Below are 13,626 nucleotides of genomic sequence, written 5' to 3'. Positions count from 1 at the left end.
CAGGGAATAAAGTCCCAGTCTGTCTAACCTCTCCCTGTAAGTCAAACCATCAAGTCCCGGTAGCATCCTAGTAAATCTTTTCTGCACTCTTTACAAATCTATGCTGGCTCTCTCTAATCAATTTAAATGCTCAGTATTCTGTCCTCAATAATAGATTCTAGTAACTTCCCCACAACAGAGTTAGAAATTATAGGCTAAAGTTAGACTAATGGGCCTATAATTTCCTAGTTTATCTCTCTTACTCTTCTTAAGTAGTGGAGTGACATTGGGAATTTTCCAATCTAAGGGGACAATTCCTGAATTAAGAGAGTTTTGGAAGATCATAACTAGAGCATCTAGAACAGACAGCAACCAGTTAACATTAAAACCTTTAACAGCTGAGCTAAAAGGCGCACAGAGTGATTTAGTAAAAGTGTAATAAGCGTTTGTATAAAGAAAAACTCTAGTCTGAAACTATCTTAAAGGTACCTGGGCCAATATGTGGCAGATGCAGTTCAATGTGGATAAGTAAAAAATAATTAGAGAGCCTTGCTACATTTCTCCCCATCTTGAAAAGCATCTTAAAATCCTCTCTCTTTGACCACACCTTGGTTACCTCCACATATCTCCCAGTTCCTGCTTGGTGTTCAATCAGCCCCTCTGTGAAACCCCTTGGGAGTTTTGCCATGTTAAAGGGAGATGCAAGTGTAAATTGTAGATGAGACACCATGCTGATCAAAAGAGAGATTTAAGGGTTACAGTGCGTAAACCTACCGAGTTATCAGCCCTGTGCTTAGCTGCAGGATGAGAGTCAACTAAGATCCTGAGTGACATTAGCAGAGTAACAGATTACAAATGACATGAGGCTTATATTGCTGCTGTACAAGCCAGTGGTCAGACCCTTTCAGCAGTACTTGTGCATTTCTGGCCAATCACTGCAAGGATATTGTTGCTCCAGAGAAGGAAAAAAGATGAGCAGTGACTTAGGGCACCAAGAATTTGTGGAACGTTCTCACACCGCGAGCGCGCGCCCGCTCCGTTCTCACTCCACCGCGAGCGCGCGCCCGCTCCGTTCTCACTCCACCGCGAGCGCGCGCCCGCTCCGTTCTCACTCCACCGCGAGCGCGCGCCCGCTCCGTTCTCACTCCACCGCGAGCGCGCGCCCGGTCCGTTCTCACTCCACCGCGAGCGCGCGCCCGGTCCGTTCTCACTCCACCGCGAGCGCGCGCCCGGTCCGTTCTCACTCCACCGCGAGCGCGCGCCCGGTCCGTTCTCACTCCACCGCGAGCGCGCGCCCGGTCCGTTCTCACTCCACCGCGAGCGCGCGCCCGGTCCGTTCTCACTCCACCGCGAGCGCGCGCCCGGTCCGTTCTCACTCCACCGCGAGCGCGCGCCCGGTCCGTTCTCACTCCACCGCGAGCGCGCGCCCTGTCCGTTCTCACTCCACCGCGAGCGCGCACCCGGTCCGTTCTCACTCCACCGCGAGCGCGCACCCGGTCCGTTCACACTCCACCGCGAGCGCGCACCCGGTCCGTTCTCACTCCACCGCGAGCGCGCACCCGGTCCGTTCTCACTCCACCGCGAGCGCGCACCCGGTCCGTTCTCACTCCACCGCGAGCGCGCACCCGGTCCGTTCTCACTCCACCGCGAGCGCGCACCCGGTCCGTTCTCACTCCACCGCGAGCGCGCACCCGGTCCGTTCTCACTCCACCGCGAGCGCGCACCCGGTCCGTTCTCACTCCACCGCGAGCGCGCACCCGGTCCGTTCTCACTCCACCGCGAGCGCGCACCCGGTCCGTTCTCACTCCACCGCGAGCGCGCACCCGGTCCGTTCTCACTCCACCGCGAGCGCGCACCCGGTCCGTTCTCACTCCACCGCGAGCGCGCACCCGGTCCGTTCTCACTCCACCGCGAGCGCGCACCCGGTCCGTTCTCACTCCACCGCGAGCGCGCACCCGGTCCGTTCTCACTCCACCGCGAGCGCGCACCCGGTCCGTTCTCACTCCACCGCGAGCGCGCACCCGGTCCGTTCTCACTCCACCGCGAGCGCGCACCCGGTCCGTTCTCACTCCACCGCGAGCGCGGAGCTGGTCACACTTCGTAGATTTTGATGGCGCTACCTGGTTAAGGTGATTTAATGTTTTTTGCACTTAGTCTACCAAGAGGGTTGGGGATATTTCACAAACGTTTCAATGTCACTTGGGGGTTGAGCAAAAGAAAGAAAGAGGGGAGAGAACATGAGAGAGTGGAGGGGAGGGAGGGAGAGAGTGTGTGGAGGGGAGGGAGAGAGAGAGTGGAGAGAGTGGAGGAGAGAGAGTGGAGGAGAGAGAGAGAGAGTGGAGGAGAGAGAGAGAGAGTGGAGGAGAGAGAGAGAGAGTGGAGGAGAGAGAGAGAGAGTGGAGGAGAGAGAGAGAGAGTGGAGGAGAGAGAGAGAGAGTGGAGGAGAGAGAGAGAGAGTGGAGGAGAGAGAGAGTGGAGGAGAGAGAGAGTGGAGGAGAGAGAGAGTGGAGGAGAGAGAGAGAGAGAGAGAGAGTGGGGCGGAGAGAGAAGATTTTTGCCCAGATTAATTCCATGTGACACCAACTAGTTCTTCAAAACATTTCTCCTTCGTGCCCAGAGACCAATATTTAGCGCTTTAAGCACTGCCACAGCTGAGATCAGCTAACTTCATGCAGACTGGGAATCAAATCTGGTCTGTGCACGTAACAGCTACACTGGGAATAGCTGTATCCACTTGGTGCCTGTTTTTATTGCCCATTTTACAAGGACACATGGACTGCGTGTAACGAACAGCAATAGGAAAACTGTCTTTTCCTGCTCAGCAATGAAACACAAACCCACCAGGAGAGGTATAATCATTAACATTATACACACCACTTGGTCACTGGCAGGTCTCATCATTCTTGCAAGTACGTTCAACAGATCCTGGCGTTTCAAAAACTGAAACAGAAAAACCAAATAGCATGTGGTTAAGGCAACATGCAGCCACAACAGTATTTTCATTTGAAGAAAAGTACATTCCCCACAGATACACGTTCAACGTTCCTTGTGCTATTTGGAACTTGGATTCAGTACTGCGTGTCAGGGAGAGGCAAACTATCTCCAAGGCAAACGCCACAAATCTCCGTGCAGCTGAGACCTTTGGGTATTGGCCTGTGTAATCCGTTCCCCAATCCACTGATTTATTGGACACTTTGCATTCTTGACTTTTAGTCTATTTATGTTGTTCACCACTGGCATTAGACATTCATTCATGGAAATGGAGCACTAACGTTCCCACTGGCAATGCTAAGATTGTTTTTTCTTATTTCAAATGCTGACTGATCTGCGTATTTCTAATGTTTTCTGTTCTTAATTCAGATTGCCAGCATTTGAAGTTGTTATTTTTATCCCTTACAAACTTCAACTCTTAGTTTAACCTTTTGCTGATAAATGCCTTTTACTTTATGGATCATTTGGACTGATCTGGCCTTTCACACATAAAAGATTCCACTGGCACCTTACAATCAATTATCTAGTGGTTTATAATCTCTCTCGGCCCAACTGTGAGATTGTGGCCAGACAGGACCACAGGGCTGTGAGAGAGTGAACCGATTAGCATACCGTCCTTGCGCCTCAGCAGCCTGGTCTGGATCCAGGCCCGACAGATCGAATGAAAGCCTCTTCTCCCGGGGCTCGAATGTATAATCTTGGCCTGACACTGAGGGAGTACTGCATTGTTGGAGGTGCCGCCCTTTGGATTAAGTCGAGGCTCAGTCTGCCTGTTTTGGTGGGCATTAAAGATCCTACGGTACTATCTGAAGAGCAAAGAATTTTCCTGGTGTCCTGGAAAACATTCCGCTCTCAACCGCCACCACCAAAACTGGCCACTCATCTCATTGTTGTTTATGGGAGCCGGTGTACACAAAATGTTTGCCTACATAACAGTTACTGCACTTCAAAGCAATTCATTGTCTATGCAGCCCCTTGGAGACATTTCTAAGATACCTATTAAAGCACTAGATAATTACAAGTCTGTCTTTCTCTAACTGTTGACCAGCAGTGCTGGTGCAGACTGGCTGCTGCAGTTGCCGACAATCAGAGTTTACACTTTAAATAGCAATTCATGGTGAGAGAGGCACTGAGATGACGTGATAAGTTATTTCTTTCTTTACCGAGGAAAACGTCACCTATTTTAACTCCTACTTGAAGTCTCAAAAGACGCAGTCTCAATCCACTTTCAAGTGGAAGTCTACAGTCCAAAACTGCCCAGCAATCTCAATGCCAAAATATGTATAAAAACAGTTTTTTTTCAAAACCAAATATTTCAATGTTTCTGGAAATTAAAAGAAAAAAATCACACATTTTGACTTTCTTTTTTTATATACACAGGCAACCAATCACCACAACCATGGTTGGTATGGGATACACTGTTGAGGTGTTAGAGGTTAGAGTTAAGACAACGTATACAAAGCGGTACTATGTTTCTAACTCGTGCTGTACCTGCCCTGGGAGTGTTTGATGGGACAGTGTACATGGAGCTTTACTCTGTATCTAACCCGTGCTGTACCTGCCCTGGGAGTGTTTGATGGGACAGTGTAGAGGGAGCTTTACTCTGTATCTAACCCGTGCTGTACCTGCCCTGGGAGTGTTTGATGGGACAGTGTAGAGGGTCTGTCCCTCTCTTTCTCTCCCCCCCCACCCCACCATATTCCTCAGCCCGTATCTCTGATACCCTTTTCATATCCCATCAGGCTGGGTCTGCAGGTATAATATTTCATACATAAATGTGATGCCAAGAAGAAGGCAACTTTTAATTAGTGAGTTGTAAAAAAAAAATTTAAATTTCAAAGAACGACGCATTGACTTTGCTCACAGAATGTTTAAACCCCCCAATCTCTGGGTCTCCAGGGTTGGATTTAGGAAGGTTCCTGTACCTTTAGCTGAATTAGCATTCCTTCACAACACACACGCCCTGAACACCACAGGTTGTAGATGTGCTCATTTTCCTGGTTCAGCTTTCCTGTGCTGGTGGGTTCTTTATTGATCCCATCGTCCCCTGGAAACAAAGAAAGCACATCACAAAAAGCCGTTAGCCGGCCTGCTCCAGCAGAGGGAATCGTTAGTGAGAAACCATCAACACACTGGCCTGTTACAACTCTGAACAGATAAAATAACTGCCTATTTCAAGTGCTTCCTTTGATGGATCATTACACCAACAGCAGTACCGAACCACAGAAATGGGCTAAGATAGTATCTATTGGGACAACAGCTGGGCGGGCTACAATTAGCGCCAGTGTCCCTGGGCTAGGAAGGGTAAGAAAAATCAGCCATCGTCACTGCTCCTGATCACTATCAAGGTGCCAGCTTGGTTCAGTTACTATCCCGTCCTGGAGTGCCGTGTCCCAGTGCCCCCGTCCCGGAGCGCCATGTCCCAGTGCTCCCCCTGATCCCGGCTCCTCTTCTGGGCTGCCGTGTCCTGGTAGGAAGTTTAGGTGCAGGTTGCTAACCCGCTCTCTCGCACAGTGAATAACGCGTGTGGCGCAGAGACCTGTAGAGTACGGGAAAGAGGAAAAGTGAAGGAAAAACGAGGAAGTTCTGACTCGTGTCATTTTTTAACTCCATCATGGTCACTTCGGAGTTAACAGCTCGGGGGTGTGGGATTCCAGGATTTGAGCACATAATCTAGACTGACATTTCAGTGTCGTATTGAGGGAGTGCTGCATTGTCAGAGATGTTGCCTTTCAGAAGGAATATTAAACCGAGGTCCCATCTGCCTGCTCGGATGGACTAAATGACCCCATGGCACTATTCAAAGAGTAGGGGAGTTCTCTCGTCGTCCTGGCCAATATTTATCCCTCAGCCAACATCGTTAAAACGAATTATCTGGTCATTTATCTCATTACTGTTTGTGCGATTGTGCTGTGTAAATTTGGCTATTGCATTTCCTTAAGTAACAGTGACTGCACTTCAAAAGTAATTAATTATCTGTGCAGCATTTCAGGATATCCAAGGGACGTGAAAAGTGCTATATAAATGCAAGTTCTTCCTTTCTGATGAACAATGAAATGTGTGAAGGGTAGGATTGGCCGTGTTGCCCCACTCTCCCTCTCCAGATGCGAGAAGCTGGTACCCGGGCCTGGTATTGGGAGGAACCTGCTCAGGGAAACACCTACATGGGAGAAGGGGAGCAAATCTGGGGAGAAGAGAACACAAACTGGGCACCTATTTAAATGATCCACATTGAAAATGTCACTACATTCCATCAGCTGCAATAACAATTTCTTTTGATTTCCTGCCTTTGAATGAGAATAAAGGTTTAGAATGCTGAGTGAACATTGATCATTGGACCGTGCGCTGGTGCTCGACTTCCACCCTCTCTCCCCACACAGCTCCCCATTATTCTATGTACTGTGTTTCACAGGTTTGTGATGTAACTGTAGTGGAAATAATGCTGTCAGTATCTTCTGCCCTTTCAGATGGGCATCAAAGAGCCCATAGCACTTTTCAAAGAGGAGCATGGAGCTCCCCCCGGTGTCCTGGCCAACATTTATCCCTGAACCAACTAAAACAGATTATCTGGTCATTTCTCTCATTGCTGTTGTGGGATCTTGCTGTGCACAAATTGGCCGCCGGCTTTCCCTACATTACAACAGTGACTACACTTCAAAAGTAAAGCACTTTGGGATGTCCTGAGGTTGTGAAAGGTGCTATATAAAAGCAAATCTTTCTTTATGTGGAACATACTGGTTAATTACTGGGCTTTGGGAGAAAGGAGAGAGGGGGGATGGGGCAGAGATGATATAAACCTCAAAAGTTAATTGTCCCCAGCATTATATGTTTGTAATTCTGGCTGCTGAATCCCTGGTTAAAGATCTAGGGGAAAAAATTAGTTAAGGGTCCGTTCTGGGCGATGTTAGTGCTAACACCCCACGCCCGACGGACCCTGGGCAGGCAGGACGCAAGTTTGGTCCCAAGGGAGCAGTTACCTGCAATCTGCGTTCCTGTCCAGGCCTTGGACGTGGAATGAATGCAATTTGCATTTTCCACCAGCAGAGGGAGCGCCATCTCTTAAAGGGAAGATGTTTCTTAGAAATCTCTTAAAGGTAGCTGGTACCTGTTATTTGCTGAAAATAACAGTCTACTGTCTGCATGGAGTCTGAACGGAGATCAGACAATGCACACGTAAAACACAGATACAGGTCCCATCCCTATGTTTACATACTGATGAGTTATGTTAAAACATTGAATAAAGGTTGCGCACTACTAAATCCCACATCCTCCAATCTGCACACCAGACCTCACCAATCTGCCGATCTGAGTTAGTACCAGGCCTGTGAGAGTGCGTGCACCAAGGTTCTCTGCTGACGCACTAGAGGCCTCGGTGCAAGAGGTGGACAGAAGGAGGGACATCTTATATTCGCAGTGGTGGAGGGGGAGGGGGCAAGAGGCCAAGAGGCCCTCCAGGCATATACTCAAAAGGCAGCGGGGGACGAAGTCAATGCCAGGCACACAGCATCATGAACATGGATGCAGTGCAGGAAGAAGTTCAATGCTTTGACATGAGTGGGCAAGGTGAGTGAGGTCAACTGTCAAGTGGCGTCTCCTACCAACTGCACCACGCACTGCACCCCCATCACCCACATACCAACAAACTATTTCCATCAGTACTCAACTCTTCCCATCAGATGCTTCCTCCCGCCCTTAACACATTACCACTGTTTTAAGCCGCCCACCCACAACTCACAGGCCATACACACTGGCAGCTATTCAACCATGACAGGCACATCACCCAGGCACACGCCTCGCTTTCTTGCAGGAGAAGGTGGCGCATATCAAGAGGCAGCAAGTGGCAGTGGCATTTAGCCCCTCGAGTCTGTTCCACCATTCAATGAGATCATGGTGGACCTGTGACCTAACTCCATATACCCACCTTAGCCCCATAAGCCTTAATACCCTTGGTTCACAGAAATTTATCAATCTCAGATTCAACATTCACAAGTGAGCTAGCATCAACTGCCGTCTGTAGAAGAGCGTTCCAAACTTCTCCCACCCTTTGTGTGTAGAAGCATTTCCTAACTTCACTCCTACACGTCCTGGTTCTAAATGTTAGGCTATGTCCCCGCGTCCTAGTATTGAAGTCTAGGAGACCTCCAAAAACAGTTACAAATGTCTCGGCAGCCAGAGGCAATAATCCAGCCACTAACCTGTAAATCCTGCATGGTCCCTTTAAATAGCGCTGGTGGGGGGTCCTCCAAGCACTCTAAGACACGTTCAGATGGTCAGGATTAAGACTGTGCATTAGACACCATTTTGGGACTTATCACTTTAAATCAGCGTTGCACACTGATTGAAGCCATTTTCTCCCTACTTTACACGATTCCAGCTTTCGTTATCTGCGCCTGCGCTAACTCCTATACCAAGATGGCATCTGGCACACGTCACGCAGGAAACGTGCATGCACATCCAAGACGCCATCTTTGATGGCGGAGAGGCTGTGTAGCGCTGAAACAACGGGCATTACACGGCCCAATTTAGCGGCACAGTGTTTGAAAATGTTCAAAATGCTGAACCTATTTTATATTGTGCCATTCACACAGGGCTCCCTCTCTTGCTACACTGGGCACAGTGTAGTTTCACAGGCAACAACAGCCTCCTACGTGTCGAGAGAGAAGGTTGGGTGTCATCATTGGGATGTTATTATGTTAAAGGCGCTATATAAATGCAAGTTATCATCGTGGTCAATGAGGAAGAGTTAGAATGGATTCTTTTTTCAAAAAGTAAAACATTAGGGACTGCAGATATAACTAAAACCCAGTGCAATCCTGAACGTAGTAAAACAACACTGTTTAGCAGTAACACTGCAGTTTTCATTTCCACATTTGACCGCTCCAATACAGTGAGAATAGGGCTCCAGCAATAACGGTGGTGACAGCTGCACAGCAAAACCAATAAAACCTACGGCCACGGACTCAGGATACCACTTACAGACCGAAACCTAAAGCAAACAGCTCTCAACTCAGGGACTCACCGACCAGGGAAAAATTACTCTCCAGCAGTTCCTTGTGGGAATTGAACCACGCAGTAGCCAGCCTGTTGTTTTTGTTTTTGCCGATCATGTAGTTCATGATGTAAGCCAACAGGCCCGTCACCATCAGGATCTCCATGTAGTAGCTTTCCCAGCTGTTTTGCAGGTGATGGGGGACCTAACCAGAGTCAGAAGGACAGCTGTGATCAGTTTGAATGGGTGGAGGAGAGAAGAGAACAAGCTAAACTCAACGCCAATTATACAAGTGCAACACTCAGCAGGATCCCCACTAGGTTCAGGTCACCACCTCAATTAGTTCCACTCACTGGACTCTTCAGGGTTCCTCTGTATATTTCACTTGTTCCTCCTAAGCTGTTCTACATTGGAACGGACTCTTCGCACTGTTTCATATTCTAGTCATTCTTTCCCAGGATCCCAAAACTATGAGACTCTCTCTCCCCCCACTCATGCCCACCCCCCCCCAACCTCACTACCCCGGTCTCTCTCCTCCCCCCACTCCCCCCCAGGTCTCCCCTTCCCTCCCCCTATAATTCAAGCATGGCACCACTTCATTGATACTTTTTGATTAACCTGATCTTCTTTTCTGAATCTTATTTGAGCCTCCCCCCCCCCCCCCCCGGACCTGCATTTGGGCCCTGCGGTTGGAGCTCTGCCCCACGGTTGGAGCCCTGTGCCTTGAGCCTCGGCCCAGTACCCGCTGCCCTGCCCTATGCTAAAACGAAAAAAAAACCGTAGTGCAATACAAATGTTGCCAGGTGATTTGACACGAGGGGCAACACACTCATGCCCGATTCGGTCCTCGCGTATTTTCTATCAGAGGTCACCGTAGAGCGTCCACCAGATGAGGGTGGGAGTGGGCAACTGTACCGTCACGAAAGCTGCCCCAGCCGAGATCAGCTAACAACAGATTGGGAGTCGAGCCCGGGAGTCTCCCAGTTTGTACAGCTCATTTCCATATTGGACTGTACTTGCCCCTATTGAGCCACCCAGGGGCCTCATTGAATTTTACAAGCAGGCGAGATGCCAAAAAGAAGTGGTGAGATTGCTGCTGCGTGCTTACGTTAACAATTTTAATTGGATCTTTGCTTCTGCTGGAAGGTCTGTCCGCCTCCTCATAACCTTCAAATTCTTCATCATCGAACGGCTCTCCTTCTGCATCTCCCTCCTGTCAAGTGAAAAAACACTTAAAACAGACGGCATGTGTAAAGAGTGAAGTCTGTATGACACAAAATGCAACAAATCTAACCCAGCACATACATCCTATTGCCCCCAATTTAAAGACTGATCTTACGTGATCTGCTTCGACTGTGGCTCAGTGGGTGGCACTCTCGCCGCTGAGTCAGAAGGTCATGGGTGCAAGCCCGACTCCAAGAGCCTTCAGCACAAAATCCAGGCTGACACTCCAGTGCAGTACTGAGGGAGTGCTGCACTGTCGGAGGTGCCGCCTTTTGAATGAGGCGTTAAGCCGAGGCCCCGTCTGCCCTCTCAAGTGGACGTAAAAGATCCCATGGTACTATTCAAAGAATAGCAGGGGAGTTTTCCCCGGTGCCCTGGCCAATATTTATCCCTTAACCTACATCACCAAAAAACAGATTATCTGGTCATTATCACATTGTTGTTTATGGGACCTTGCTATGTACAAATTGGCTGCTGTGTTTCCTACATTACAGCAGTGACTACACTTCAAAAGTACTTAATTTGCTGTAAAGCGCTTTGGGGCTTCCTGAGGTCGTGAAAGGCGCTAAATAATGCAAGTCTTTCTTTGTACAGCCCGAGGCAGCGAGCACAAATTCCCGCGCTCTCCAGCCTCCTACGTTCAAAACACTGAGGTTCTGTGACAGCCCCCACCATATAGCACTGTGCATAAAACCCGGAAGCATTGTTTGGCTGAAGGAGAGGGGGTACTTGCTGCAACTACACAGGCCAAGCATAACGGCACTTTCAAGCACCCAATTAAACACGTGGCCTCACTGACGTGTTCAAGGTAGGAGGCAGAATGAGAAACACTTTGCAGCAACGCATGCCAAGCCTCTCTGTACCGGCCTTGGGAAAAAGAAAAATCAAACCATAAAGAATTAATTTTTATAACTGTGTTTCTGAAACTGGCTGGGAGGAGTGAGGATAGCCAGCTGCATGAATAAACACAGATATCTACAATCATCCGTAACAATATCCTTCTACACAGCAATACTCCGAGCAGACTACTCATTGTGGGATGCTGATGTACCTGCAAGTGAGACGCAGAAACGCTCTAATCTCAAACCTTTTAATCCATAACTAATTTCAAAACTTTCCTTTTTGGCCCCCTTCTTCAGTTCCCTCCCCCTCCCCTCAGTGATCATGTCGGGGTTTAGTATCACTGGCATTGCGACTATGTGTTCCTTCTTCATGTCTACTAAGACTGAGTTTCAGCAGGCCATTCTTCCCTGTTTTTAAGTGGGGGAGGAGGGGGAGAATGGAGATTAAAGGGGTTGGTATAACAGCTGAGTCCAATCCACTCCTCACCTGACCACCATACACAGCAGGGGCCAGTGGATAGTGATGTGGAATGGGAATCGTGCTGTTTTTCCCCTTTTCAGTGCAGACATGCAGAGTCCAACTGCAGTACTATTCCCACCACTGCTGCCGACGAGATCAGCAACAGCCAGGAATTAATCCTGACTCTTTCCTGGTCTGGCTCAGATCCCAGGGATTGATCCTGGCGGGGCTCAGCATCACACAATGCAGTGCATTTACCCACTAAGCGCCATCCAGAACCATTTCTCTTCAACTGAAAAAATGGTGACGTGCGTGCGTGCGTGGTCTGACCGCTGTCTGAGCTGAGAGTGAACCCATTCTCTCTCGTTCTGTGCCGAGTGTCAGTATCAAGGCCGGGGGTGGAGGCAAAGCCTTTGCATTGTCCAAGCTTCAGATATAAGGTGGGATAATGGAGCGCAAATTTCCTCCTACGTTGCCAGATCAAGTGCCCTCAAGTCAGGTACTTCACATGTTAGATGGAGAGTAAAGCTCCCTCTGCACTGTCCTGATCATCAGATACAAAGCTCCTTAAATGTTCACTCAGCCACATCTGATACTTTCTCCACCCAAAAGGCTGTGGATGCTGGGTCAATTGGAGCTTTCAAGACTGAGATCGATAGATTTTTGTTAGGTAAGAGTATCAAAGGATATGGAGCAAAGGAGGGTAAATGGAATTGACGTACAGGTCAGCCATCATCTAATAGAATGGCAGAGCAGGGTCAAGGGGCTTAATGGCCTACTCCTGTTCCTGACCTCAGAATGGGCAAATGGAACCCAATTTGACGGAGCATTTTTGTTACTATGGCAGTGTTAATATTATGAACAATCAATAATGAATGTGGCAGCTTGGATGGAAATGAAATAAGGAGTTGGAAAAGTCAAAAGAGTTCAAGCAGGACATGGTTATATTAAAAAAATGATATGTGGCACAGCAATAAAAGGAAAAATTGCCCAAGTACAATGTCTGTACATTAATACACAGAGAATAAGGAACAAAATTGGGGAACTAAAGCTTAGTCTAAAATAGAAAATCAGAACATAAGAAATAGGAGCAGGGGTAGGCCATACGGCCCCTTGAACCTGCTCCGCCATTCAATCAGTTCATGGTTGATCATCGACCTCAACTCCCTCAAAAGTAATTACATGGCGGCAGCCAGATCAGGACTGGTAACTAAATATCCCAGAGAGATAGGGACAGAGGAATGGGAGGAAGGGAACTAGTATTAATTAAGGACAATAGGATTTAAACAGGGAAGTGGCCCACCCCGAATCCCTCTGTATTGAGCTGAGGAACAGCAATGGATCACATTACTGGGACTATGTTATAGACAGAGGTTAGGACTTTTTGTAACTGGAGCTGAGGTGCTTACAGTCTTCGAGATCATACAGGGTTATGACGCGGTAAATAACGACACGTCCACAAGCTGGTAACAAGCGGGCTTAAGTTTAAGATAATCAGAAGAATTGAAGGGGAGGATGGGAGAAATTGCTTTCCGCAGGGTGGCGAGGAATGAGGAATTCTCGGCATTGTTGAAAGAATTCAAACTCTTTTAAAAGGGAATTAGATGGTTGCTTGAAAAAGAGGAATGTAAAAGGGTGTAGGGAGAGGGGCAATTGGGATCAGACCAAGTGACTGATGTGGAGAAAAATACTAGCACTGACTTAATGGTCAGAATGGCGAGTTTCTATTCTGGAACATTCTATGGTACTGCCCACATCCCCGGTCACGGTGGACTGAGTGGGCAGAAGAGGTTTGCAGAGAACTGAAGGAGGATCCATTCGATCTTTCTGCATCCGAGCTCTGGTCAGACCCCATCTGGTGAACTGTGTTCAGTTCTGGACACCACATCTCAGGAAGGATAATACTGGCCTTGGAGGGGGTGCAGCGCAGATTCACCAAAATGATACAGGGGCTAAAAGGGTTAAATTATGAGGACAGGTTGCACAGACTAGGCTTGTATTACCTCGAATACAGAAGATGAAGGGGTGATCTAATTAAAGTGTTTAAGATGATTAAAGGATTTGATAAGGTAGATAGAGAGAAATTATTCCCTCTGGTGGGAGAGTCCAGAACAAGGGGGGGCATCACCTTAAAATTAGAG

The 13,626-nt window shown here is 48.3% G+C and overlaps 1 protein-coding gene across 1 annotated transcript in view; it reads right to left on the bottom strand.

Annotated features, from left to right (window-relative positions):
* The window catches only part of ccdc47 (coiled-coil domain containing 47), a 62,454-nt gene that overhangs the window by 17,043 nt on the left and 31,785 nt on the right, over positions 1-13,626 (bottom strand). The window contains exons 3-6 of the mRNA XM_067969272.1: positions 10,068-10,172; positions 8,990-9,164; positions 4,896-5,017; positions 2,854-2,919 (exon numbers count right to left, since the gene is read on the bottom strand). Coding sequence (XP_067825373.1) covers positions 2,854-2,919; positions 4,896-5,017; positions 8,990-9,164; positions 10,068-10,172 — 468 coding nt within the window. The remainder of the gene's footprint in view (positions 1-2,853; positions 2,920-4,895; positions 5,018-8,989; positions 9,165-10,067; positions 10,173-13,626) is intronic.

This window comes from Heptranchias perlo, chromosome 30, assembly GCF_035084215.1.
Source record: "Heptranchias perlo isolate sHepPer1 chromosome 30, sHepPer1.hap1, whole genome shotgun sequence".
NCBI lineage: Eukaryota > Metazoa > Chordata > Chondrichthyes > Hexanchiformes > Hexanchidae > Heptranchias > Heptranchias perlo.
This window is presented reverse-complemented; position numbering and strand designations above follow the sequence as displayed.